Source organism: Trachurus japonicus, chromosome 19 (genome assembly GCF_045865225.1).
Source record: "Trachurus japonicus isolate A0001 chromosome 19, Traja_1.0".
In the NCBI taxonomy this organism is placed as follows: Eukaryota; Metazoa; Chordata; class Actinopteri; order Carangiformes; family Carangidae; genus Trachurus; species Trachurus japonicus.
This window is the reverse complement of record NC_140925.1, coordinates 9,664,556-9,692,234: the sequence shown is the minus strand read 5'-3', so window position 1 is coordinate 9,692,234 and position 27,679 is coordinate 9,664,556. Positions and strand designations below refer to the sequence as shown.

Below are 27,679 nucleotides of genomic sequence, written 5' to 3'. Positions count from 1 at the left end.
GCGATGACTACTGCCCACTTGGACTCTTAAGTCAGACCACCTCATTTCCACTCTGACACACGTCTTTCGCGCGCTCAGAAATCCTCTCATAAATCACCAGTGGAGTGGGAATGGACTCCAGGCTGATGATCGGACCGGGCATCCCCACGCTGCACCCGACCGCCCGGGCGCCCTGGAACATCAGCTCCATCAGTCCGCACCGGCTCATGGAGCTGGCGCCAGTCGCCACAACTGTAAGTGCCAAGCTCCCACGCTTCCTCCTCCTCTTCTTTTTTCTTCTTCATTTTCCTCTTTTATTTTTCTGGAAAGGTTGTTGTATAGTTTGATTAATTGTGGCAGCTTCAAGGAACATCCCTTTTTGGTGTGACTTGGTGCGCGCCGCAGCGATGCGTAACCGCGATCCAGAGCAGCCAGAGAGACCAACTCGCCATCTGGTAAAAGAGGCGAAAAAGACATCAGTTTTTCTTTAATTTCTTTAGTTCTCTTTACCAAATCATTCATAAAACGTGAGGTATACAGTACGAGGGAGGTGTGAACGAGCGAGGTGTTAACTCTGTGAATGAATGAGTCACATCATCACCTCCCCCTGCGCATCTGCGCTCCGCTCATTCAGCATCGGACCTGAATGGAACTCCGATGTTTGTTCAGTTTCTGTTATGGGTGAAGCGCCTGTAACAGACTGCGCATCATGTCAGTGCCACCGTTTGTCAAAAAAAAAAAAAAAAATTACAGGTCTGTATTTTTGTCAAAGCATTTCTGAATTTGTGGTGAGTCTAAGGACTTTTTTTTTCACACAGTCAGTCAGGGGACTTCTGTGTGCTCAGTATTGATTTTTGAGCCTAACTGTTGCACCAAGGTTTGAGCTGAGATGTTTGTCACAGTTTTGTGTTTGTATTTATACTTCTGTAAAGTCCCAGATGTGAGGCTAGAATGATTTCCTCACCAAGTCTCATGGATGAATCAGTCTCCATCTCTCTGTCTCCCTCTCTGTCTGAGCGTGGGATTAGTTTATGCGTAGCCTTTAGGGAAATCCTATTATACAGATGTGTATCCACATCCATGGACTTTTGCGTAAAACTATAACGTATAAAAAGAAAATACTGCTGCCTATGAGTTTGCCCCCAGGAGCCCAGACGGACCTTGAGTGTGATTTGAGAGAGTATGTAACAGCTGTTTGGAGGACATACACAGAAACACATGGGGTGCACCACTATGGCAAATGTAGTTCAGCAAGTGTGAATGGTTCAGTTTGGATCCTGACTTTGATGTTTCAAACCTGCAGGCTTCAGTTCTCTGCAGCTTTTCTGGTCTGGACTTCATGGTGGAAGCGCAGGGAAAGCTGATACTGGAGCGGTGCCCGAGGGCAGCTTCTGCTGAGACAGATGGGATCTCCTACTCCAGAAGAAGTGTGGTTTTTATTTAGCAGCTCTCCAGGTTTTCTGTCGTTGGCTCCAGAGCTCTTGTTTCCCTTCACCACTGCTTCATACTCCTTCACTTTCAATCATCCATCTGATCTACAATCTCTGGTTAATCATAGAATAAATATGGCTCCAATTTGTGAATCCTTGTGGGTGTCTGTGACAGCTGATGTGATGTGATTGTGTTTGTGCACATCAGTTTTTGTCAGAAAGTCCTCAGACCTGAATTACCATTGTGTGACACAGTGATAATGTTTGTGTGTCCTTGTCTTTTGACTGCCTTGTGGTTGATTAGAGTGTTTGCTGATGAACAAAGGAGTCGCAGATAATGATTTATTTGCCCCACTCAGTGTTAGGCAGATCAACAACTTGTTTGTGACATGTGGCGGATTCAGTGGGCAGATAATCAGATGTGCAGTGAGTGCATTGTTCATCAATAGTCAGGTCTCTAGAGAATCAGTTTTTGATTGGTTCAGTGATGTAACATTGTAAAAACGAAGTTATTCAAGCATTTAAATTTATAAAGCTAGTAAAACGTATTCGATAAAAACTAAATTTTGTGACTTAATTAGTCTTCTCCTCTTTTCTACATACACGTGCTTCCCTTTCTCAGTTGTAAACTCTGGATTGTATCCTACAAGCAGCTTGTCCAAGGAATCGCCTGCCTACAAAATCCAGTCTTTTTCTGGAGCTGGACTGGTGTTGTTTTTGTTTCTTGTGCCACCAGTGTAGAAGAAACTTGGCCTGGCATCATCACACCAATTGACATTTGTGAATGTGTCTGGAACTTCGTCGTTGCAGACTAAAAAATATCTGTGGACACAATCAGATACGACCAACCAGAACACCTTTAAAACCTTTACAAGGGAAACACATGCATCTTACCAACAATGGTATAAATCTATGTTTTTGTTCTTGCATGATGCAGTTTGTTAAAAAGTGTTGTGACAGCAGATACAACAAATATAAGCACAAATGTCTCGTCTCTGTAACTTATGGTACCAAACAGTTTTTAGATATAGAGTTGTGTTTGGTCCGACCCATCTCAGGGTGGATGGAAAAAGCCGTCTGAGGGACAGGAGTGAATAAATCTACTGATCCCTGATTGGTCTTCTGTGGAAATATTTTGTGTTGCAAATGCAATACAGTCTTCATGTGTAGTTGATGCCAAATGAAGCCTGAGTTTAAGGATAGGTGTGGCCCAACCCAATACTTAGTACTTGTGTAGTAATGACAACAAAATCTATGTCAATATATAATCCTGATGTGATGTAACAGACCTGTCAGAAACACAGAGTGCAGTGCTGAATTATCATCTAGTGCCTTTTCTATATGCAAGCGAAGCTCTTCATTTACTTTTAATGCTCAATCACACAGTCACCCTGAGTCCGTGGCTCTCTGAGGCAAAATGAAACATGAGCGGCTGCAGAATCAGATAATTGTTTCTAGTTTCTAATGAAATACACCTCTCTACTGTAAACGAACCATTACACTGATTAGGAGTTCGATAATGCCTTCACCACAGGAGCTTTTCATTTAAAGGGCCCCCTTGGCTGTATTTATTAGATTACTATAGGCTATAATGTACTGATGTAATTTTCTGTTTTACACGTTAATCCATCTATAGTGTGTATGTGCAGTACACATATGGTGCCTATAAACATGATGAGTCTTTACAATGCTGGCATGTGTGTTTACAGGCATTCAAACACACAAACGTGCACAGCTATGCTTATGTGCCAGGATGCGTGTGTTTTTTAAAATTAGGATTTAATTCCATCAGTGGATGTTTAATTCTCTTCCTCTTCGTCTCGGCTCCGTCTCTCATTTTCTCTTCTGTCTATAATCTTTATCTATGCCTCTCTCAGTTTGTTTGCCTTTGCCGGTTCTGAAATGCTGTGCATTAGACAGCCACCAGACCATTTACATTTATATTAGTTGCTCGGCTCTGACGAAGACAAAAAAAACAAAAAAAAAAACCCAGCAATGCCATCACTATTTTAGTCTTTAAATCACAAACAAATGTAGCCATGCCATCCTACTCTCTGTCCCTCTCCTTTCAACCTTCCCTGTGTGATCGCCATTTATCTGGCCCCCGAGCCGCTCATGCTGGGAGACAGGCGGCGATTGAGGAAAGGGAGGAGTGATCGGGAGAAGGAGGAAACATGAAGGGAGGAATTAATAGAGATTGGGAAAGAGCAGTGATAGCAGAGATGAGAAATACATCCAGCAGGGAGAGTGGCAGGGACATGAAAAAAAAGAAAGAGAAATGCAACCGGGGGGAGAAATAAAGCAGGGAGGGAGGAAGACCTTGAGTGTGACACCGCCACATCACGAGTGACGGGGTTAGACTGGATCTGAGTGTGTTTACATTCCACGCACACATACGACGTACACGCCACATCTGCATACCACCTTACTGCACTTGTCCCCACTTTCAGTAACACATCCCCATGACCTTTTCCCCTCATTTGCTTACATAACCACTCCATCACTTTTCACTGTACCATTCAAATGTTCTCCGTTCAGTAACAGGAGCTTGTCACCCTGCAGGGAAAGTAGGCCTGCTGAAACAGATGTCGAACAAACACACACATACACGCGCACGCTTAGGAGGCCAGTGGAGGCCAGGATTAATGAAAGAACGTGTATGTGAGTGTGTGTGTGTGTGTGTGTGTGTCATCTAGTGAAACACTAAGGCAGCAAGGGGAAGATTTAGCTCGGTGCAAATACAGTAGTGAGCGAGTGGGTGTGCACATGCTTGAAAGACACACAGTAAGAGACAAAAGGGAAGTGTTAATGCAGTGGAGTGTGTCAGGGCTCCTGAAATGAATTCTCGAGAGGAGCGGTTCACTCTGAGGTGCAGCAGCTTCTCACACACCGAATGATGGTGTCAAGGGGAAAACGTCTCCTTGACAAAAGGTCTGCTTTTAGGTGTTCACAAAGAAAAAACCTCCTCTTTTTTAGCTTTATTGTGAAGCCTTGAGGTCAAACAAACACATCAAGGACATTTCCTTCATCATAAAACATTTGTAAAGGTGATTTTCAAAAATATATTTAAAACTTGTGTTGTTGATATTCATTATTATGTTGATGAGCGGTGGAGCATACAACCAGCAACCAGCAACACAATATAGTGCAACTTGGGTGATCACACAGGAGCTTACTACAGAAAAACCTTTATATAAGCATTGATCTATAGCACTACTGTATTAGTGGTCAAAAACTCTATAGCATACCTTTAATAATGAGCTGCTACTGCAAGAATATTTCTATTTTGTGCAGCCTTTCACTTCACATATTTTATTATCAATGGAAATATTTAACATCTCCATTTACATTTCTGTGATCGATGTACTACAATAGATAGATAACAATTGAAAAGTTTCCAATTACAATGAATCACTACAGATATTTTTATATCTTAAGCAACAATGAGGTATTCAGAAGTATTTAATCATGCACTGTTGATGCTGAGAGATTGTAAAGTGTTTTGTTCCTACCAAAGCATGTTTCTCTTGAAGTATTGTCTCTTTCACACTGAGTGATGAATAGAAATACATCTTCAACCTTGGATGTATGGTTCAATCTCTGCTGATGAATAGTCATTTTACTTGTTGCGCTGTATTCTGAATAAAATACTTTTCAGGTCCTGCCAGGCAGCTACAGATACTATAAACCCACATAAGCTCTGCCAGAGGCCTTGGAGAGTTTCTTTTCTGCTGTCAGCGGTCGATGGTGGTCGTTGATCTCTTGATGACCTTCAAAAAAGAAAATAGTTACTGGAGCATAAAGCACAGATAGATGCTTTCATCTTCTCTCAGCTCTGGGAACAAGATGAGCTGTTTAGAGTGGGTAGTGTTGCTTAATGTCATCACATCATTAAAAAATGTACAAGTTCAAAGCAATTATTACCCTATTATTATTATTATGGCTTGAATTGTTATCTCATTATTATTTAGACAGGACATACTTGTTGTCCATTGAGTTCTTTCAGATTGGGCTCCAGACTAAATGGATTTTTTCCCATGCATTCAAGGCTTTAGTCTAAGTACAACATTTGAATGTGCATCCACCAAAGAATATACACATCTTGAATTTCATTGCTTTAAATGTCAGAAGACACGAGGGCTGAAACACACAATCGATCTGAGAGGATGTTTGCCTTTTCTTTAGGGGAACATTTCAACGATTAAAAAGAAAAATGGACAATTAGTCTAAAAGGCGAACAGGCAGAGTCTATCATCGGCCACTGAGTAACAACATGCATAACAAGAAAAAAAAAAAAAAAGGCTATTGCAACAATTTGAAAATAAAAACTGAACGTTCAAGTCCTGAAATTTTGAAAGAGAAGATATACAGTTTTCAAATTTCCCATGAGCGGTAGTGGGTGGAAGAATTATTAATCAATTTATCATTTTAATAATCAATTAAATTAAAACCGTGGGCTCATCATGAGTGATGAGATAGTAATAATGTATTGGCTGTTGCCTATTTTCAATTTCCATTTTTATTGCAGTGACATTCAGGCTCTAAGCCAGCAAATTTTCCTTGACAGCAATGATTATTGGACCTGCAGTGAAAAAAAAAGGACTGGACTGTTTAGATTTAGATTCCCATTAATGACTTATATCATGAGTCCTTGATTTGTGATTTTTATTGATTGACTTGTTTTTCCTGCTGCTATAGGGCTCAATAGTTACCAGCCACCCATTTCCAACGGTCGACGTCCCAGACCACGCTCACTACACCATTGGTGTTGTCATCCTGGTTGTGGGGATCACAGGCCTGCTGGGAAACTTCCTGGTCATATATGCCTTCTGCAGGTACCATGTTTTTTTTTTATAATAATAATAATAATAATTCATTTAATCTATATAGCGCTTTTCAGTAACCCAAAGACGCTTACAAAGACACAAAGAAACAGGGTAGAGACAAACAGGGGGAGACGAGGGAGAGACAGTACACAGTGACACATTAATGAGCAAGGTGATGGAGAGACCGGCCATGGGTAGGGGAGGTCATAAGCGTGGGAGAAGAGGTATGTTTTTAAAGGGATAGTTCAACATTTTGGCAAATTGGCCCATTGCCATAATCGCTATAGTCATAGCAGTAGGTTCATTACCTTTAATTGTAGGTGTAAGCTATTTTCAGTACGGCGGAGCGCAGCAGCAGGCTGCTCAGAGCTACGCTATGGAGGCTAACGGAATTTCTTGGTTTCCCTCATTAAACTCATCAAATTCAACATCCCAAAACTCCACAGCGCTTTTGTAGACAAGTTGTGAGCTGCACAACCACCACGCTATGAGATAATGACGGAACGATACGAAACGGAGCCGTTTTCGAGGTAAATTCATACAAAACCGCTGATGCGCATTGCGTTCAGGGACAGTTTTTCAGCAAGCAGTCTCCGTATTTACCCTGTATTTACCTCGAAAACGGCTCCGTTTCGTATCGTTCCGTCATTATCTCATAGCGTGGTGGTTGTGCAGGTCACAACTTGTCTACAAAAGCGCTGTGGAGTTTTGGGATGTTGAATTCCGTTAGCCTCCATAGCGTAGCTCTGAGCAGCCAGCTGCTGCGCTCCGCCGTACTGAAAATAGCTTACACCTACAATTAAAGGTAATGAACCTACTGCTATGACTATAGCGATTATGGCAATGGGCCAATTTGCCAAAATGTTGAACTATCCCTTTAACCGGGACTTGAATGTGGGGAGTGAGGGTGAGTCGCGGACAGATGGGGTGAGAGAGTTCCAGAGTCGGGGTGCAGTACGGGAGAAGGCTTGGTCGCCGAAGGATTTGAGTTTGGATATGGGTGTTGTCAGGGAGAGAGTGGAGGAGGATCGGAGGGCACGGGTGGGGCGGTGGGGAATGAGGAGGTAAGACAGGTAAGGGGGGGGGGGGGGGGGCAGGTGGTGGAGGGCTTTGAAGGTGAGGAGGAGTATCTTGAAGTTGATGCGCTGTTTGATGGGGAGCCAGTGGAGAGAGTGGAGGACGGGAGTGATGTGTTCACGGGACCGGGTGTGGGTGAGGAGGCGGGCAGCGGAGTTCTGGACCATTTGAAGTCTATGGAGGGAATGGGAAGTGATGCCGGTGAGGAGGGAGTTACAGTAGTCGAGGCGGGAGGAGATGAAGGCGTGGATGAGGGATTCGGCAGCAGAGGGAGAGAGGCAGTGTCGGATTTTGGCGATGCGGCGGAGGTGGAAGTAGCAGGTCTTGACGACGGAGCTGACATGGTGATCGAAGAAGAGGGTGGGGTCCAGGATAACGCCAAGGTTGCGTGCCAGGGGGGAGGGAGTGATGGTCGAGGTGTCGATGGTGAGGGAGATGGGTCCGGTTTTGCTGAGGGTGGATTTGGTGCCTATGAGGAGGAACTCTGTTTTATCACTGTTGAGTTTGAGGAAGTTGTGAGTCAGCCATGTTTTTATTGTGGAGATGCAGGTTTCGATGAGGGTGAGGGGAGGGTTCTGGGTGGATTTGGTGCTGATATAGATCTGGGTGTCGTCGGCGTAGCAGTGGTAGTCCAGGTTGAGATTGCGGATGATGTGACCAAGGGGGAAGAGGTAGCAGATGAAGAGGAGGGGGCCGAGGACTGAGCCTTGGGGGACCCCCTGCGTGACCGGGGAGAGGGTGGATGTGTGGCCGGAGAGGGAGACGAACTGTTGTCTGTTGGTGAGGTAGGAGGTGAGCCAGTCGAGTGCAGTGCCCTCAACACCCTGTTAGGCTTATAAATGTCCTTGTTCAGCACCACTTTTATGAATTAAACTGCAATAATGACATGTGAGATAATGAGATAGCTAATTTAGTTATAGTCTTGTTTGTGTTTTGTTTAGTTTATTCAATCTTTTGCACAAATTATTTACAGTCAAGCATGAATCACAGTCAATCAACCTTCAATAATACATTCCTTAGTTCAAACTTAGTTCATAAATATTACATAGATCGAAAAGCTATCCATCTTATGAGTGCCTACCCTTTAATTCATAATTTCAGTTAAACCATTAATTAATTGACAGTATTTAAACAGCAATGTGTTTCTGTGTGCGCAGGAGCCGAAGCTTGCGGACGCCGTCCAACATTTTCATCATCAACCTGGCAGTCACAGACCTCCTCATGTGTGTCACTCAGACACCCATCTTCTTCATCACCAGCATGCACAAGAGATGGATCTTCGGAAAGAAAGGTGACACATTTTTAACTTCATTACACAAACACATGAACTTTTAAATAAAGAATGCAATACATCAAGAGCCTAAATACAACACAACTTGTGATAGGTTGTCCACATTTATGTAAATGCATGTGCACACAAATGTTGTTAACATTTATTGGACGCCGCTGAATTCTGCAGGGACCTGTATTGTTTCCATACCCTTTAGAATGTGACCTATAGTTTGATTGAGATTCTACACACACACACGCACGCACGCACGCACGCACGCACACACACACACACACACACACACAAACCTGCTTCCCTCTGTCATCCCTCTCTGCCACAGCAGAGGAAGCAGCACCCAAGGCTTACTCTGCACAATCTATGTTTCATTGATCATAAAGAGCATATGAGAGTACATGTTGATAATGTGTCTTACATGGGTGTATTTGAGGGGGGTAGGGGGTGGGGGGCAGGGTCATACTGTGCTGTGGATTATAGATCAGTGTGCAACCTATTGGGAGCCAAGATAGAGAGGTGGTAAAAGAGAATCCTCACTCCACTGATCAAACACTGATAGTCGGAGCGCTGTTTTTTCCTCCAGGAGTTGTCCTGACCTAAATGAAGACAGCCAATCGCTGTCAGATCTGCAGCTCAACTCCCGCTGGTGGTTATTGCGAAAGGACTCTAACCAACACCAACACCAACACCAACACCATCCCCCCTGTAACACCTAAAAGACCCTTCATTTTGTTGTCTGCTTATCCTTTTCTAAAGATACAACCAGAGAGGTCAACAGATAAATGAGGTAAATGGAAAATCTCAAGTAGAAAGCCAGCTGAGCCTTGCCTTTTATTTGTGTTTATACAAGAATTGATAGATGTCAAAACTCCACATGCACTTTTTAACGATGGGGTTTTTCTTAGCAGCAGGGAAGCCACTGTTCAGCAGGATGATCTATAAGTCTGTAAGTTGAACAGTTTGCTGCAAGACATCCATTTTCCCAGAGGATCATGTCTGCTGACTTTGTTGATCTTCTGCTTTTTCCGCTTTGTAGTGCCATCAGCAGGATTGTTTTAATACCCTTGTCCAACACTTATGACCCCATTAAAAAAAGGCAACAAGAGCATTCCTGGCTTAATTTGTTGTACCACATCACCAAAGCTATAGTAGTTCAGGAAGTGGGGGGCGTGGGAGAAGTGAAAAAGTCCCTTTGAGAATGTAAACAAAGTTAATGCCCGTTAAGTTTGCCCAGGCTAACTCATAAGAGTACGCCTTCTGTCTTTAAATTACCCAAAATCCATCCTTTTTAAGAAGCCAGCAAGCATTCAAAATGTTTATAAATGAGCTATTTGTAAGTTTAGCCATTGCTGCATTGCTAGCGTTTGCGTCGAGAGCTGTTGCAATGTGGCAAGTTCAGCAATAAAATTAATCACTTGAGATGCAGCATCTCTTTTTTGAACACAGATACAAAAAAAACACAAAACATAACAAATATACAACAGACACAAAACACACTGCTCTCCCACTTCCACAGCCCCCATGCCCCACCCACCCTATCACAAGTTCTCAGAAAAAAATCTTCTGCTGGTGTCAGCACACAAATCCAGCTAGCCTTGACCCCACCCTCTCACTTTTCAATAGCGAATCAGTGCAGTCAAAAAATGGCATCTTGTCTTGTCACCACCACCTCCCCCCGACAACAAACCTACAGCAGCTCCATGGATGTTATTGTGTTGCATGAATATTCAGAGGCTAACATAGTGTTACATGTTGTTGAAATAGATTGAGTCGACCATCAAGGGAACACCCATAAAAACGTCACTTCCGGTAAGATCCACGGGGGAAACAAACCATTCTCCCTGTACAATGGGAAAGCACGGATCATTGACACAGTATTTGAAAATGTATGGACAACAATCGACCCCGATCGTACTGAATTTTTTTAATATATAGCTCTTTGTCAGCAGATACAAGTGATTCAAACTAAGACATGACAGCGGACAAGCATTAGACAAAGGTTTAAAATGCCGCGCTTTCCCATTATAACAGATGGGGAGAATAGTTTGTTTTCCCCCACGGCTCTTACCGGAAGTGACGTTTTTATGGGCGTTCCCTTGGTTGCCGACTCAATCTATACACGTTAGCGCGCTAACTGCATGTATAATAAAGCTATAACTAACATTAATGTTAGTGGGTAGCCTAAACAACAACTTATTCAACAACTTTTCCACTTTAACCAGAACTGGAATGGATGTGCAGACACAAAAATGTCAACCATTTGCTCCCAACAATTCCTTTTGGAATCTTACTAAACAACCTTTCTGAGATGTTTTACATGTACTCATTATCTTGGCTTGACCACAATGCAATGAACTTTGCTATTACCACAAAGTGCCCCAGGACTTTAAAATATTGTTCTTCTCCAGAGAACATCTGCTGTTACTTGGGAGCCAATCTGGACTTCATTAGTTTCGGTAACTTAAAAAGGGGCTGTCAAACACGCAGAGACAGTCAGGACGACCGGCATGCAGGCACTCTGATACATATTTAATTGCCTGAGTGGTATTTGTTTGAGTTTCTTCACCAAGGCGACACACTTCAGATTTTGTCTTGTGTTTGGATGTGACGACTTGGCGCAGTGACCACATTATAGCCGATAGTCATCACAAGCTCTGCGCCTGTGGGACAACAACTGATAAAGTGAAGATTGATAGTTTGTATTTGGTCAGTGTGTAGCTATGGTGTGTCTTTGTAGGCTCACACATACCTGCAACTGTGCATGAATGGGTGTATCAGAGCTCTCCATGCATTATAGATAGATTTAACATAATAATAGACTCCATGGAGAACAGCAGCTCAGATTATGGAACGAATGGAGACATGTTAGAAGTATTGGCAGCCTCTGAATGAAACCGTACAGAGTAATAGTTTCATTACTGTATGTTCAACATGTATTAAATATTTAAGCATGCTGTTTGTGGATTCTACACTTTTCCTATCCGTCTTCCTTCCTCCACACATTCTTCTCCAATCTACTGTAGCCTACCTCTCCATCAATCTTTCATGTTGGTGCCACCTCCTTTCACCTGACATCCCAACTCATCCTTCACCTTGGGTCCCTTTCTGCTGTTCTCGACCTCATCTTCTCTTCCTTTCTCATCCAATTCCCTCCTCTTAATTATTCTGTCTTTTTCCATTCCCTCCACCTCACCCATTTCGCCTTCTCCCTGCCTCTGCCTTTACACTCTCCCTTTTCCTGCCTTCCACCCTCCATTGATTTTTAAAGCTCTGCATTTTTCCCCTTCCTCTACCTCTTTCCCCCATACCCGCTCCTTTCCTACATAATTCAATTCAATTGGCCTTTGTTCCAATCAAATACGAAATTACTGTGCCGGAGCAAAACATATAATAGAGACTGATTTTGGAAGTGACTGAAAAGAAATTAAATTTGGGAGATGCCTAACAAGTCTTAAAGCAGTATTGGCTGTTATCTCTCCGAGGACTGAATTAGCTGTGAACAATGACTAAATGGAAAGCAAGTTGGTCTGTAAGAAATGGGCTTGGATAAGACATATGATATGTAAGACAAAAGAAAAAAAAATCACACCGTGAAACAAAATAGTTGGAAAACTTAATCATCTTTGTTATTTTATAATGTGTCTACCATGGGAAAAAAAAGTAAAGTCTTACAAGACCGGTGGAGCTTGGGAACAGGTAATTTTGTGCTGATGGTGGATTCCCAACATATGGACAAGCCATGCAAACAGTTTTGATGATGATGATAAATCAGGGTGCAAATGTATCACGGAAACTCATGCTAATGTGAAATGCGAAAAAAACACAACAGTTTTCTAATTTGGCACTAGAAAAACATTCATAAGAAGTGAACAAGCTGCAGCACTGAGTCGTTTAGATACACAAACAGCTGCAGTAGTTTCAGCTATTCTTCAACAGCTGCAGGGACTATTGTACAAAAGTGTGTTTATCCTGTGGGATGCATTCAATGTTTTTCTCCTTCTCTCTTAACAGGTTGTGAGTTGTATGCTTTCTGTGGAGCGCTGTTTGGTATCTGCAGCATGATGACGCTGATGGTGATTGCCGTGGACCGGTACGTGGTGATAACCAGACCTCTGGCCTCCTTGGGAGCGATGTCTCGCAAGAAAGCCCTGAGCATTGTGGCAGTTGCCTGGGTCTACTCAATGGGCTGGAGCCTACCCCCATTCTTTGGCTGGAGTGAGTACAACTACACTCAGAGACCCGGAGTCTTTATTGATCAGTCTGATTTCTCTATGGGATTTTGTTGAGCTCCGTGCCTCAGTGCTCTCACACTGTTTTTATTTATGTCAGCATCTCAAATTCCTGCTGAAACCTGCGCTATTATGTCCAATAGATATTGCTTTGCTATTTTGTCAACATGCCAAATACAGTTATTACAAAATCATTTATCAGAGCTGAGATCACCTCTTGCTTACATGTAGCTGACATAACAACAGCCCAGCAGCTTTTGAAAAGGTCACAAGTCTTGCTCTCCTACAAACAACTCAAGGCTCATTCATTGTATGTGCCCCCAAGTGGGAATAAACGTTGCTATTGAAATTCAGTAACAGGAACTCTTCATTCAGAAACAATCTTGTCTGGGTGCGATTTATTAACCAGTACAACAAAACACAGTCATTCAGTCTCTGCGGTGTGGGAAGAGAAATTAAATTTGCACTTAAACATAGGAGACATTTGTATACACATTTGTAAGAAAGTGTGTATGTATAAAAATCAGTGTCAGTGTGTTGTGTCTTTGTGTAATGCAGGAATGTCCAAACTATTCCACAGAGGGCCGTGTGGCTGCAGGTTTTTGTTCCAACCAATCAAAAGCACACAGTTTGACCAATCAACTGTCTGAAGACTGAGATCAGCTGATTAAATGAGTCAAGTCTGGTGTGCTGCTGCTTGGTTGGAAAGAAAACCTGCAGCCACACCGACCCTTTGTGGAACAGTTTGGACATGCTTGGTGTATAATGTAATGTGTGGTGACAGAACAATAGAGGACCATTTACAGAGCCCTGGGGAACTCCAGTAGCAATTTGTTAAGTGCTACAATCAATGGAAAGTGGACTTCTTTTGGCTATTAAAGACTTTAGATTTTGGCTTTTGACAGACTGCATTACCAGTTATTAATTAAACCAAATATAGAAACCAACCCTGTCTATAAATGTGCTCTACAATCTTAGTAGGATACATGGAGTACTATAGTACCTATAAAAATCCAAACAGTGCATAAAAAATAATACAAGGCGCTTGAATGTTTTCCTTCTTTTACTTCACTTTCACTAATGAACGGAGAAATGAAATCCTAAATTTAGAAGTTCATCACATTCAGGCATATTGCACATTACTGTACACATACTGTACATATATACACCTCTACTTCTAACCCCTCTTGTTGCTCCCCCCCCCCCCCCCTGCATCCGCTCTGCTGTGGTGGCTGTTTCCCACTACAAACTCTCTTGAGTTTGGGGGCCTCCACCATCACAACAACCTAACACAACACGTAATAAAAGTGACATATGGCTTCCTTCCGTGTCTGGAAAAAGGAGAAATATTGTTTTGGTTTTTTTAAAGCCTGCTCCTACTGCTCCTGATATGTATAAATCAGTATGTGTGTATTGTCACTATCAAGACATAATAGTGTATTTTGTATGTGAAGATGAAGGATGCGCTCCCATATAGGAGAACCCTGTGGTGTGAATATCAAACACTGTGAGTGATAATCTCCACAACAGAGGCAGCTCCACCCAGTTTCTCTGATGGATTTTGCACTTGGGCCACTTAGGTCCCATAGTAATATATTAAAGCCCATGTTTGACAGGTGGTATTGCATGTAAGCGGATACTGCATACATTTGAATAATACACTTCAAGTCAAACAAGCAACTGAAGATGACTCCTACCACTTTTCAAGTGCTGCCAAAGTGACACAAAGTTGTGGCTTTAATGTCTAAATTACTATGTATTTGTGCTCTTCAACTTGCTTTGATTCTGTGGGTCATGACAAGAAGATTGATACCGCTCTCATTTGAAATTCAGCTCCGCCTACAGATAATCGTAAGGCGGCTGCACACTTGGAGGACAACTGTCATTGCCCATATTACAGATGAAAGCAGTTCAAGGTCTTTCAGATGGTGAAGTAGCTTGAACGTTGCACGATTCAGCAACTGACATGAAAATAGTAACCGTCAGATCTCATGGCGCTAAAGTGTGTGTGTGTGTGTGTGTGTGTGTGTGTGTGTGTGTACGTGCTCTCCTGCAGGTGCCTACGTCCCCGAGGGTCTGATGACGTCTTGCTCCTGGGACTACATGACCTTTACCCCCTCCGTCCGCTCCTACACCATGCTGCTCTTCACCTTCGTCTTCTTCATCCCTCTCTCCATCATCATCTTCTGCTACTGCTGCATCTTCAGAGCCATCCGACACACCACGCGGTCAGTACTCGCAAAAAAAACCACACACACACACACAGACACACACCACACACTGTTTATGTTTAGTCAGGCTCCTGTTATGTGTGCTGCAACACAACACAACATAACACACACTCCCACACACATGTGTTGCTGCTGATGGCTCGTTGATTAATGATGCGTCTGGGATTTCCTATTGATCGCCCCTGATGTCTTGTTCAGCCTGGACACTAACATCGTCTGTGCAGCAGACACTGGCAATGGAGGTGATGATGAAATCGTGTTTCTGTGTGTGTGCGTGTGTGTGTGTGTGTGTGTGTGTGTGTGTGTGAACAAACACAAATACAATACATGTCTATGTTGAATAACATTGCTGTCAAATTTCATTAAACGAAAAGAAAAAGACAATAAACACCCTCTTGAGAAAAACGATTGAAATGGAAATTTCCATTTAAAATCCATCTTTGAAGAAAAATATTCCCATCTTTATTTACAGTTTCCTGTCATTGTGTTGACTCCAGTTTACCGTACCATGATTTTTCAGCTATTAGTAGAAGCACGCCACCCAGTAATCTTTACCCACTGGTTCTCCAAGCGAAAACAACTCACGGATCCATTGAGATGGCAATTTTCTTGTTTTTTTTTTTGCAATTCCTCTTTTATATCTTGCCAAACATCCCTGCGGTGCTGGACAATCCCGGAAGTCTCCAGTCATTTTCCAAACGTAGTGAAGATACTGAACCTTTACTGTCATTGGAGCCCTGAAAAATCTCATTTTTTTTAATCTTCCAATCAAACTCTTCCCATAGATGACGGTTGATACCTTTGTGGCAACTCGTACAGATATCCTCCCAAGTCCTGTCCTCAATAATTGTATTTAATTCTAGCCCCCGTATTTTCTCTCTTATCAGCTGCTAGCAATCTGGAGAGGCAGAAGATATGGTTTTTATTTGGCATGCGTTTTTCTCTATTACTATAATAAGATACCGTTTGATACGTATTCCCACTCTCTATGGCTTTTATAATATGGTGCTGTATTTGAAGGAATCAGCCCACATCACTGGGGGGTAGTGTAAACTGATTTTTGCAGTTGAGTGCAGGATTTAGTTTCACTGCCATTGAAATAGCTGATTCGTCGTACTCAGTCCTTTTGCTGCCTTCGAACTCAATCCACTATCCCACATCGCTGATGGGAAATCTATGTCGCCAATAATCGACATAGGTCTTGACAGAGGATTCCCCTCTAACCATTGCCCATAGTAGACCTACAGTAATCCTTTCTCTCTCTATCTTGAGTTTACTACACAATGTTTTATTCAAGAATGGTTTGACAGACAGGTTGATCCCCTGTACTGTGCTTGGTTTTGTCAAGACCAAGATCCAAACACCAACGGTCCTTCTAACAGCACAATACTTTCAGTCCTGTTGTGTGTGTCTTCTGAGCTGCAGACTTTCTAGATAAAACTGTGTGTGTGTGTGTTTGACAGAGCCATAACAAAGATCAACTGTGAGGGACACAGAGACTCTGCAAAGAGGTTCCACAAGATGAAGAGCGAATGGAAGATGGCCAAGATTGCGCTCATCGTCATCCTGCTCTTTGTCATCTCCTGGGCTCCATACTCCTGTGCAGCCCTCACTGCATTCGCCGGGTAGGTGTGTGTGTACGTGTGTGTGTGTGTGTGTGTGTGTGCACTATTACAGGTTACTTAGGAGACACTCATGAGAACAGAAAACTGATTTTCTGGGGAGTGCTGATAACTTTGTGGTTGTGGTTATGCTATTTTAGTTTCCCTTACCTAAGGTCATTCACCTCATGATTTTAATAAATGTTTCCTCTAAGCAGAAGATAACAACAAGTAGGCCTGTGAATATTCTTATTTGTCCAGGTCATAGTTATCTCAAGGAAATTTAAATCGAATGCAACTGGACTTGGTTATTTGTCTAGGAAGACGTTTCACCTCTCATCCAAGAGGCTTCATCAGTTCATGTACGCATCTGACTCACTAGTCCCAGCCTGGTCAGATGCGTACATGAACTGATGAAGCCTCTTGGATGAGAGGTGAAACGTCTTCCTAGACAAATAACCAAGTCCAGTTGCATTCGATTTAAATTTCCTTGAGATAACAAGTATATTCTCTCATTCATCTCTCCCTTATTCCTGCGTGTAACGACTTAAACATTTTAGAGACATCCAAGTCCAAATTAATGTGTTTATTTAAATAAAAGCTCACATGACTTCATGTATATGAAAAGAGGTCATTCATTCATAGTCCTGAACCCACAGCTCTCCTTTATTTCATTGGTAATTTATCAGGATATTCGCATCATTGTTTGGTTTTTGTTATTTCTTAATCAGCAAAACAACCTTTTAGTGTTTCAAAGTCGTCCAAAACGACTTTTATTAACCTCAAGGTTTTTATGACCGTGTATGATCGTCATAGTGATAATGTTAGGGGGTGGCTTTGTCTCTGCATTTGTAATAACGTTATTGATGGGCTCCTCCTTTGTCCGCTGCACTGTCATCATTTAGAGATGCTGTATCTCTGATAGTTCAAGTGCACGTTTTATGGCATCTTTAAACATGAATGTGGGTGTGACTGAGCGTCTGCTTATCCCATACCGGGCACATGAATGTGTCTCATTTCCTTCGCTCATTTGTCTTCCCTCCCTCCCTCCCTCCCTCCCTCCGTCTCTCTCTCCTCTCTTCTCTCTCAGGTATGCTGACCTGTTGACTCCCTATATGAACTCTGTTCCTGCCGTGATCGCAAAAGCATCTGCTATCCACAACCCCATCATCTACGCTATTACACATCCAAAATACAGGTATGTGATGCTGAATTACACCGACTATTATTGCCAATGCAGGTTTACAGTATAGATATGCACCAAACTATGATTTAAAATATGATTATGAATAAATAAACGTAACAAAAACATTGCAAACAGACCATTAAAAGATTCAAAAAAATACACACCGAAACAGTATGAACAAAATGATTTTGAAGAAGCCAGGTATCGTGTGTGGCTCTTTTTTCCCCTCAGGCTCTTTCATGCTTTCTCATATATATATATTGCTGTTTCCATGGCAATGCCAGCTTTTACCCAGAGTTGACAGCGAATAGTATTTTGGTTTGAGAGTATGTCAACTTCTTGGTACTGCTGCCAGGTTTGCTGCATCGGTCTGGACAGCTACGGCTCAGTCTCTCCATCTGAAGGTGGAGATTATTTAGATCCACACACGGTCACTGGTGAACTTTTACGTTACTCTGGTTGATCTAGGTTATGTGGACGTTGTGCTGAGGCGGCGTTCTGTTAAAATGGATTTATTCCGGACTCAGGGAGGGGGATTAATGTCTCGTCGTAGTTCAGTGTTGCATTTGACAGCAGTGCTGCAGCAGTAGATGGATCTAATACGTGATCAGGCTACATCAGGCCAGATCAAACACAATGTCATTAATTATGTTTCTCATACAGAGATGATATTGATGCTCTTTCTTTCCCAGTTAGCTAAGCTGTCCTTTACTACACGTGTATTCCTGAATAGAAGCAGATTATGTAGATGTTCAGTTTGCTTAATCTCAACAATCTCTAACAGTGTCAGAAGCTTTTAGGATGAATGTGTAGGCTCTCTAGGCTTCTCTATAGCTGCCATAGCCCCTGTGTGTACTTAGATTTTGATGTTAACTATGTTACTTGAGGAGGTTGCATGTTTTGGGGACAAGTGGAAGTTGCTCATTGATCTCCTGAATCTATATTCTTCATTTATGTTTGCAATCTTGAGGCAAATTAGTGATATTGTATATAGCAGCTACATACGTATGCTGCCCCTTAAACGGATAGTTTAATAGTCTATTGCCATAATCCCTATGGTCGTAGAAGTAGGTTCACACCTGCACATTTGCACTGTTATGAAATAATCATGTATAATTATGTAACATTACGACACATAAAGCAAATACCCAGAACTACTTGTGCTTTTGAAATCACTTCACCCAGCAGCCGTGTCTGGAAAGTAGTTTCAGTGACGCATTTGCCTCAAAAACAACTCATTATTACATTATTATTTCATAGCGTGGTGAATGTGCAGGTCACAACTTGTCCACGAGAGTGTTTTGGAGTGGTTGGATTGTGTATTTGATGAGGGAAAAGGGAAAGTACTATTCACCTCCATTGGGTGAGCTGAGCAGTGTAGGGGAGGAAATATCTAGAGACATATAACAATATCTCCCCAATATGTATCTTGTCTTTCCGGTGTTAAGATGAGGTTTTCAAAATAAAGTAAAGTAAATATTCATTTAATCTGACTCCATTTAAAAATAACATACTCTTAAATATTGGTGGGAATTAAAAGTTAATCAATCATTTCAAATGTAAACTCTTTAAGAATGAAATTCTATTGTTCAGAAATCTGGCATCAGTCTTAGTTCAGGGATGGTATAGATTATTAAACACTCAGTGACCTTCTTAACATGGAAGAATAGCCCTGCTGCCTGGGTTGAAGTATTCAGAGGTATAAGAACATGATACTCAATCAACCCAGAAAAGAGACACTTCTAATTCACATATCAATTGAATGCCATTCCCGTCTGGGGACCTTTTGACCATCAGGGGGTCTTTTCACATGACAATGAGCCACCTAGACCTTTTCACTTCTCGCACTAAGACCATCAGATCTACAATATTTCAAGGGGAAGTCAGGGTAGACAGAAGGTGTTACACTTTAGAGTGATGAGAGACAGTCCCCAAATGGTGAGGTTCGAACCTAGGTGGTTAATTCATTTACAGATAATCAAAATGCAGAATATACATACAGTAGAATGGTGACATTCAGTCTGGGGAAAACCTTCTATAGTTTCAGAGATAACATTTCAGGGTGGGAGTCTGACTGTCTTACAGCCGCTCACATCTCTGCCCCGCAGATCTCAAAACAACATGCACCGATAATTAAAGATAATGAACCTACTTCTATGAATACAGGGATTATGGCGATAAGGCGAATTTGCCAAAAATGTTGAACTATCCCTTTAATTCACATCTTTAATCCAACTTAAAAGGAGCCTCACAACCAGCTGGATGATGGGACTAAATCATGTCGGAGCTGAGGTCACTGACTTTAATTTGCTTATACAGATTTTTTACTGCTCTGTTTTGACTTGGAGAATTAAAAGTGGGAAATTTCATCCACGCTTCACTGTCATGTATTAAAATGATTATGGGATTTAAATGTCTCTCCCGCCTCAGGTCAGCCCTCAGCAGGTACATCCCCTACCTCGGTGCATTGCTGTGCATCACTGGCAGAGACCGTTTCAGCAGCAGCAGCTTCCAGTCCACCCGTCGGTCGACCCTCACCAGCCAATCAGAGAGCAAAGGCCCCGGCAAGGCCCGAACCTCCTCCCAGTCCGAGAGCGAATCAGTGAGTGTACTTCATATCTAATATGGTATGTCTCAGTCCTAAAAAACTTCCTATGGCAAATGCTTTTTGAATTACAGGTTGCCCAGTTTTAGTCTCGTCGTGTGTCTGAGATTGTGTGTCTCTGCGTGTCGTCTCAGGCCCGTTTCTCAGACACAGAGGAGGACTGCTCGTCTCGGACGCCTGTCTCTCGTCAGTTGTCCAGTGATGTAAAACAGGTGCGATGTGCCAGCCAGAGGTTAAAGGTGAGAGGTTACAACACGGGAGAGTTTGAGAGGACTGCCGCCCACAACCCCACTGACCCAGCCATATGTCACCTCTCACAGATCACTGTGAGTACGGAGGTCTCGCCTGCTTACATATATACTCTTAATATACACTAGTCTGTTTTAAACTGAATATTTCTGCAGTCAGAGAGTCAGTACATTTCTAACTCTAAAGCTTTTAGTGTCAGAAAAGTGTCATCGGTTTGAGCTTTGTTTAAATTTTCTCACGTTAGTTTCCTGAGGTTTAAGATGGGAGGTTTTGCTTCTGTTTTGTCATTACGTCAAGGTCAATCTATATCCTGTCCTCCTAAATATGAGAAGTGAGGTCACGCTGTTATGGAGTCTTGTTAAAGTCAATAGACGTCATGTTTACGTTCGGTATTTCATGGCAGCGTAACTCTGTAAGGTCATGTTGGTTGTAACCCTGTTAAAATCCAGGCTCCTCAAGGTTATGAACAGGATTCCTCGGTGTGTAATCTGATGAGGTCACGCTGCAGATATCCCCTCTAAAAAACACTGATTGTCCTGAATAATTTTGACTCTGTGGTTCCAGTATTTCCCATGCCACCTTCTCTGATGTTTCAGTATTTTTTAAAAATGTTTAAAAAAACACTAAAAATGAAACTTCCTGCAGACAAACAGTAGCTCTGACTGACTTTTCTAAAACAAGATTTCTAGACACTAACATCCCCTAGACTGGAATAGCATCGGTTATCTGTAACTAAAAGGGTCTGCATGTACTGTAGACGTTTTGGGTGCACACAACATCTAATAAATGTTTGACTGGAGTTGACATAAGCCATCATAACTCTCAGTACCCCTGGGTTCAGACCATGGGAGGATATTGGCTGCTGCAGCCACTGTGTATGTTTTTGATGCTATCGCTGCAAGTAGTAGCCAGTGTAGTAATTTTCATCTCTCGTCTAACATATATGGGACATTCTGCGTAATAAACAAACATAGATTTTAAGACCCAATAAGGCAGTGGTTCCCAACCTTTTTTGCCTCCTGACCCCATTTTGACATCACAAATTTCTGGCGACCTGCGTTAATCAAGATGCGCCAACTCAGATTTTTATTTGAACTCGATTTATATTTAAGAAAGTGAAAGTATAGAATACAGTTGTTTAAGATTGCCTGTGGTGTTTTTAAAAAGAAGAATAACTAGAAAAAACATTTTTATCAGTCTTTTTTTTTTTTTATCAATTACTAGACATTTCTGTCGACCCCATTTGAATTCCAGGCGACCCAAGGTTGAAAAACACTGCAATAAGACAGAAAAAGAGAACTCGCAACAACACAAAATAGGAAATATATTTATTCAAGGGCTGTATATTAAAATAGACAATGTTTCGAGCGACGGGCTCTTTGCAGGTCAGTGATTTGAACAATTACATTCAGGTGCTTCTCATAGCCTATAGTTTGTTTGTTTGTTTGTTTTTTTTATTCACATAAGATGATCGTGAAAACAAGAAATCCATAAAATGAGTTAAACAAATAGATGTTCAATACAATATAGCATCATAACTTAAGTATCAGAATAGTCACAGATCAACATATTTAATAAGTGTAGAACTGCTACAAATAAGTATAACCAAGAGAGAAAAACATTTTGATATACAATATATCTAGTAACACTTCCTCTGCCCTCAGAAAAAAGAGGGAGAATGTACAACTCAACACAAGACTCAATACTCACAATTTCCTGAGGATATGACATGACATGAGATTGGCCATCAGGGTTTTATAACACGCCGTTTTGGAAGTGAAACAGAAGTTGATCCTTCAGTTGGCTCCTTTCTTTCCTTTTGCACAGCTGATAGATCCATAAGTGAAGTGGCTGTGTGACCTTTGTGGGGGGGGGGGGGTGTAGTTTTTTTTTCTCCAAACCACCTCTAAAGGAGTTTTTTTTTCCCGGCGCACACGCCTCAGCGCTTAACCTCTGTGGTGCTGTTCACACCTGGAGAGCAGTGGAGGTCACGGGAGGGTCGTCGCTCCACCTGGTTGTCATGTGAGAGTCGTTAGAGTCGCATGAGTCGAGGTGTCGATGTGTCTTAAACTGCCTGTAAAAGGATATCGTGCAACGCGGCGGTGGCGGCAGCGGGGGGGGCGGCGACGGGGGGGCTGGCTGCACAGATGTGGACACAGGGGAGACAAAGTAATCGCTAACACAAGGAGCTGAATCAACACAGAGGGATACTGACGGTCAGCTGAAGGTTTTCATTCATAGTTAAACATCCCGATATCACCACTGCTGGATTCAGTTACATACCTACGATACAGATGTTTACATTCTTTTTCTAATGGATATGGAGCAACCACATTAACCACTTTTAACCCACTTAGTTTCCACCCTTGACGTCTCTTCGCAGGCAGTTTAAAGGGATAGTAGCATTTTTTAAAAGTGGGGTTGTATGATCTACAAATAGCCCCTAAGTACTTTAATTGCAGTAGAAGACTCTCTGCACTCCTCCTGTTAGCAAAGCCAGCCCATAATAGCCCTGCCCAGAGATTTACAACATACATTGTTGTGAATGGACCCAAAGAAACGGCCTATTTTCGTGGCCTAAAAGGGGTTTTATGTGAAAAACAAAAACACAGTTCCATTGTTCGCTATAATATAATTTTTTCCAGCCCTTCAAAGTGCAGGAAAAACACAGTTTTTATTTGGAGCTAACCAACTGCTGATCGGCGGGCGCTAACCCTGGGCGGAGGGATACGTGAGTTGGTTAAGTCCAAATAAAAACTGTGTTTTTCCTGCACTTTGAGGGGCTGGAAAAAATTATATTATCGCGAACAATGGAACTGTGTATTTTTTTTCAGGTAAAACCTCTTTTAGGCCGCGAAAATAGGCCGTTTCTTTGGGTCCATTCACAACAATGTATGTTGTAAATCTCTGAGCAGGGCTATTATGGGCTGGCGTTGCTAACGGGAGGAGTGCAGAGAGTCTTCTACTGCAATTAAAGTACTTAGGGGCTATTTGTAGATCATACAACCCCACTTTAAAAACATGCTACTATCCCTTTAAGACCTGTCCATGCCTTAACTCGCGTGGTCTCGACCTGAGAAGCTGATTCTCATGTTTTGTCTCCTCAGCATCGAGGTCTGTTTATAATTTGCCTTTAGGTGCAGTTTCAGATCCATTCACATCGACTCCTGTAACTCTCATGACATCATTCGTTAACAAGGTGGACCATTGACCCACTCATGGTCCAGCAACTGTCTTTAAGAGGACGGATAACCAATAGTCAACCAACCACATCAGCATTAGTTCAGGATGAGCACTGATGTCTCATCAGTTTACCTTTGTCTTCGCTTCCAAATAGGGATGTCACAATTACTTGTTTTCTCAATAAACCACGGTATTAAACGCCACGATCAATTAATCTATAATCGTGACCTCCTTACTTCCAAATTAATGTTAAACGTAAAAAAATAATGAAGGATCAAAGGAAAAGGAACTGATAAACACTCTGTGAGGTTCTTTTAAATTGCTTGCAGCCTAATTATTAGCATTTTAATATAACCACATGTTGGAGTTTTGTAAAACCTGACACTTTTTATACGAATCTGCTCCAGTGACTTCAAAGTGTCATGCTATGTGGGACATCCAGTATGGAGCATTTCCGTCTCTCTCTGTAATCATCTTATTTCTCTATACGCACATTATGCAAACACACACATACAGTACAGTACTACAGGCGTATTAACCACACAGGTCAGGTTCATTGAGGACTCCATTACAGAGGGTCCAAAAACTAATCCAGTAATCTGGGAGTTTCAGACTTAATCCACGGCTCGTGTGGCATTGACCCCATGTGTAGACATACACTGTACTGTTCGCTTGCAGAGGAAGACGACAGATTCACGAGGAAGTCGCTGACCTCCATCTGCCTCCAACTCTGCACAGACCACAGGATATATATGTTGTATACTATAAGCACATATTCTATATAACCTCATTTCTAATCACAGTTTACATCTTGGTGCTCATCACATTCATGACACAATATTGTTATTTTACTGAAGCGTGTGATCTACTTTGATTAGTTTCTCTTTCAGTTCACTATATTTTCATATTTTGGCCGTTTGGACCTTTTGCTACAAGTTTTGTGTTTCATAGATATCTATATTATATATCTAATAACTTTGACAGTTTGGAAAATATGCTCATTTGCCTTCTTTCTTCTCTTGGCTCCAGCTTCATATTTAACAGACACATATTTTCATATGACTGAAAAGAAAAACCATATATCTCCGAAACAATGGAAAGAAAAATTATTTTCCAATGAGATACTCTTTTATCTGAAATCGAAGTCCCTCTGTATTTAGTACTAGTTTGACCTCAAGAGTTTTGTAGATGACTGACTCTAAATGTCACTAAAATATATTTATTTATTTGCGTACTGTTCAGACTCTGACAGAGCCTGAAGACATCTCCATGTCGGACATCAGCCTGCAGCCGATCAGTCGTCTGCCTGCTACTGTAAGAGTCATGAGATCCTCCACCTCTCACTCTGTTCAATAGATGTGGCATCTGTTTTTGTTGTTGTTGTGGATTTTTTTTTACAAAGAAACTGACAAATCCCATGAAAAAAAACAGCAAAATTTTCCTAATAACGAACACAAGCTAATGAAATTACTGGACAGAAGGTCCAGGCAGGTATAGTCATGAAACAAGTTTGTTTGTTTTTATATTATGAACCATTTGACTCTTGTTTTTATTAATTGGTTTTGTGTAATAGTAGGAAACAGTACAGGAATATAACAAATAATACAATGAGTGTTAATATCAAATAGATTGATATAGAGAGATAAAGAAATGTGTTATAATAAGAAATGTGTGTTGTTAAAAGGTAATAATCTGCGAAACAGGATCTTGTTAAAGCAAGATTATCTTCCTCGTGAGCAGCTTAGCGAAGTTCATGCTCTAACTCGAGCTGTAAAAAGTTAACGCGATTAACACAAGTTCTGTTATTCTGACCCTTGACCCTTGCTGTAATTGAATAACCTGCGTCATGTTATTATTTAAGAATAAAATACAGTGCAGCCTTTGAAGGTTTCTGGACAAAAGCTATACAGATATAATGTTTTTCTCACAATCAGATGTAAATGTGAAGGAGTTGTGTCCATTCAAACCAACCAGGTGGCTGCGATCACTCATGATTCTTGTCTTTGGGATGAAATTTAATCTTTTCAAGGGATTTGTCGCCGATTACAAAGAGAGGAATCTGCACCATCTTTATCCTTTAATTTATTATTTTCCATTTGTCTTGCTCAGGTGTGACTTGTGTTTTCAAATTGTTTAAATGTGTTTGTCGCCCATTCTGCATTGCTCAGTGATATACTGTAGATTAAAATAGCTCACTGGGAAAAAGAAATACTGAACAAGCTGTTTTAAAGGGAACTGTAAAGCAATGCGGAATGGTTGGCATATCGCTTTACTCAGCCCCCCCTCCCCACCTCATCCAGCCCAGTCTAGCTTTCCGTCTTGTCCCGTTTCACTCATTTCCTGTTCTTCTGACATCAGTATTAATCAAACCTTGTGGAAAATCAAAAGCTTATAGCAGCATCGACCTGACTCGTCGTCCTCCTCCTCCTCCTCCTCCTCACATCCAATCCTCATGTTTGTGCAACCAAGTGACTGTGTTTGCTGTTTTCGATTCCTCCGCTGTGCAGTCGATACAAAAAGTGGGAAGCGATTGACTTCCTTCCTGCAAGTCAAAAGCTTTAACAACAGCCCGACTGTGCCACATTAACAACAGGCCGCAGTCTGACTCACTGCTCCACAGACATGAAAAGAAAATTGGAATAAGAATTGTTGAAAAAATAGACTTTGAAATGTATATATACTATTAAAAAAATGTTATTAATTATTGTACAAATGACATAATTTCCCAATAGTTTGATGTGAAATGATGCAAAATGAAGATTTAACCTGAGATTGTTGCAATTCTGTATATTTATATTTGTAAAATTAAGTCAATCCTAAAGTATAATTACTAATATTATTCACCAATATTACAACTTGAGCCTCATTCACGTAGTTTTGGCTGTTATTTCTGACTAAAGTTATTATATCTAAAGTTATTGCTCAGGCTAGTATAGGCTAGCTGCGTCCCCCAGTTTCCAGCTAATCAAAGCTGAATTTATCAGCTGCTTTTCGCTTCATATTGATCAAATATCAGTATTTTTTTCATATATTTTTTACTTTCCCCCCCAAAAAAGGTCAAAATGTATTTAAAAAAAAAAAAAAGACTCAAGTTGTAACAAAACAGAATTGACTTTTGAAGAAATCAGTCGGAGTACTTTGCCCTACAGTATAGTGCAGAGCTATTCATCTTGTGAGGGTCGACGGAGTGATACAGTAGCACTCCATCAAGGGCACTATGGAAAAGTCATTCATCAATCCGACCAATCAATGCCTTTGATCAGCTGTGAGTAGTTCATGTCTTGTGCTGGGTGGGTTAAGTGGAGGAGAGCCGTATTGATCCAACTCAGAGCAACAGTTGATGAAACTTTGTTCTCGCCCTTCGCCGCCCGCCCGCCCGCCCACTCTTCCACATTTTTCTCTCCCACAAACATCCGACCACCTACAACTCACCCGTCAGGTCTCAGTTACAATACCTGAACATCTCTCTCTTCCTCTCTCTCTTCCTCTCTCTTGTCTTCTGCCTACACAGCTGGATAACGTGATGGAGGAGTCGGAGCCGAGGACTGTGTGTAAAACAACATCATCGGTCATTGTCACCTCCATATCCAGCCCGTCTATACTGCACAGTCCCCCAGGTTTTCATGGCAACCACAAATTGACCAAAACTTACAGCTCCGTTGCCAAGGAGCCCCTTGACGTATCCAGGCTGGAGACGACAGCGTTACAATGAAGAGCCGGTCAAAAGTGCAATGACTGTGTAATTGTTCGTGTGCGTGTGTGAGAGAGAGAGAGAGTGTTTCAGTATTTGACAGTCAC

The 27,679-nt window shown here is 41.7% G+C and overlaps 1 protein-coding gene across 2 annotated transcripts; it reads left to right on the top strand.

Moving 5' to 3' along the window:
* LOC146967396 (melanopsin-A-like) lies at positions 1 to 27,679 on the top strand. 2 transcript variants are annotated; one of them, XM_085762098.1, is made up of 11 exons: positions 1 to 233; positions 6,108 to 6,244; positions 8,470 to 8,603; positions 12,609 to 12,812; positions 14,883 to 15,054; positions 16,521 to 16,682; positions 17,749 to 17,856; positions 20,275 to 20,446; positions 20,584 to 20,775; positions 25,124 to 25,195; positions 27,393 to 27,679. In XM_085762098.1, the coding sequence occupies exons 1-11, from the start codon at positions 111 to 113 to the stop codon at positions 27,591 to 27,593; spliced, it is 1,677 nt and encodes a 558-aa protein (XP_085618224.1). In that variant the 5' UTR covers positions 1 to 110; the 3' UTR covers positions 27,594 to 27,679. The 2 variants fall into 2 exon arrangements, with proteins under 2 accessions (XP_085618224.1, XP_085618225.1); XM_085762099.1 differs by lacking the exon at positions 25,124 to 25,195 and having other exon boundaries at positions 27,393 to 27,678.

Coding starts and splice junctions, on each gene's coding strand:
- LOC146967396 (XM_085762098.1), top strand. CDS start 111: ATGGACTCCAGGCTGATGATCGGACCGGGCATCCCCACGCTGCACCCG. Junction 17,857..20,274: donor ATTACACATCCAAAATACAG/GTATGTGATGCT, acceptor CTCCCGCCTCAG/GTCAGCCCTCAGCAGGTACA. Junction 20,776..25,123: donor GTCACCTCTCACAGATCACT/GTGAGTACGGAG, acceptor CGTACTGTTCAG/ACTCTGACAGAGCCTGAAGA.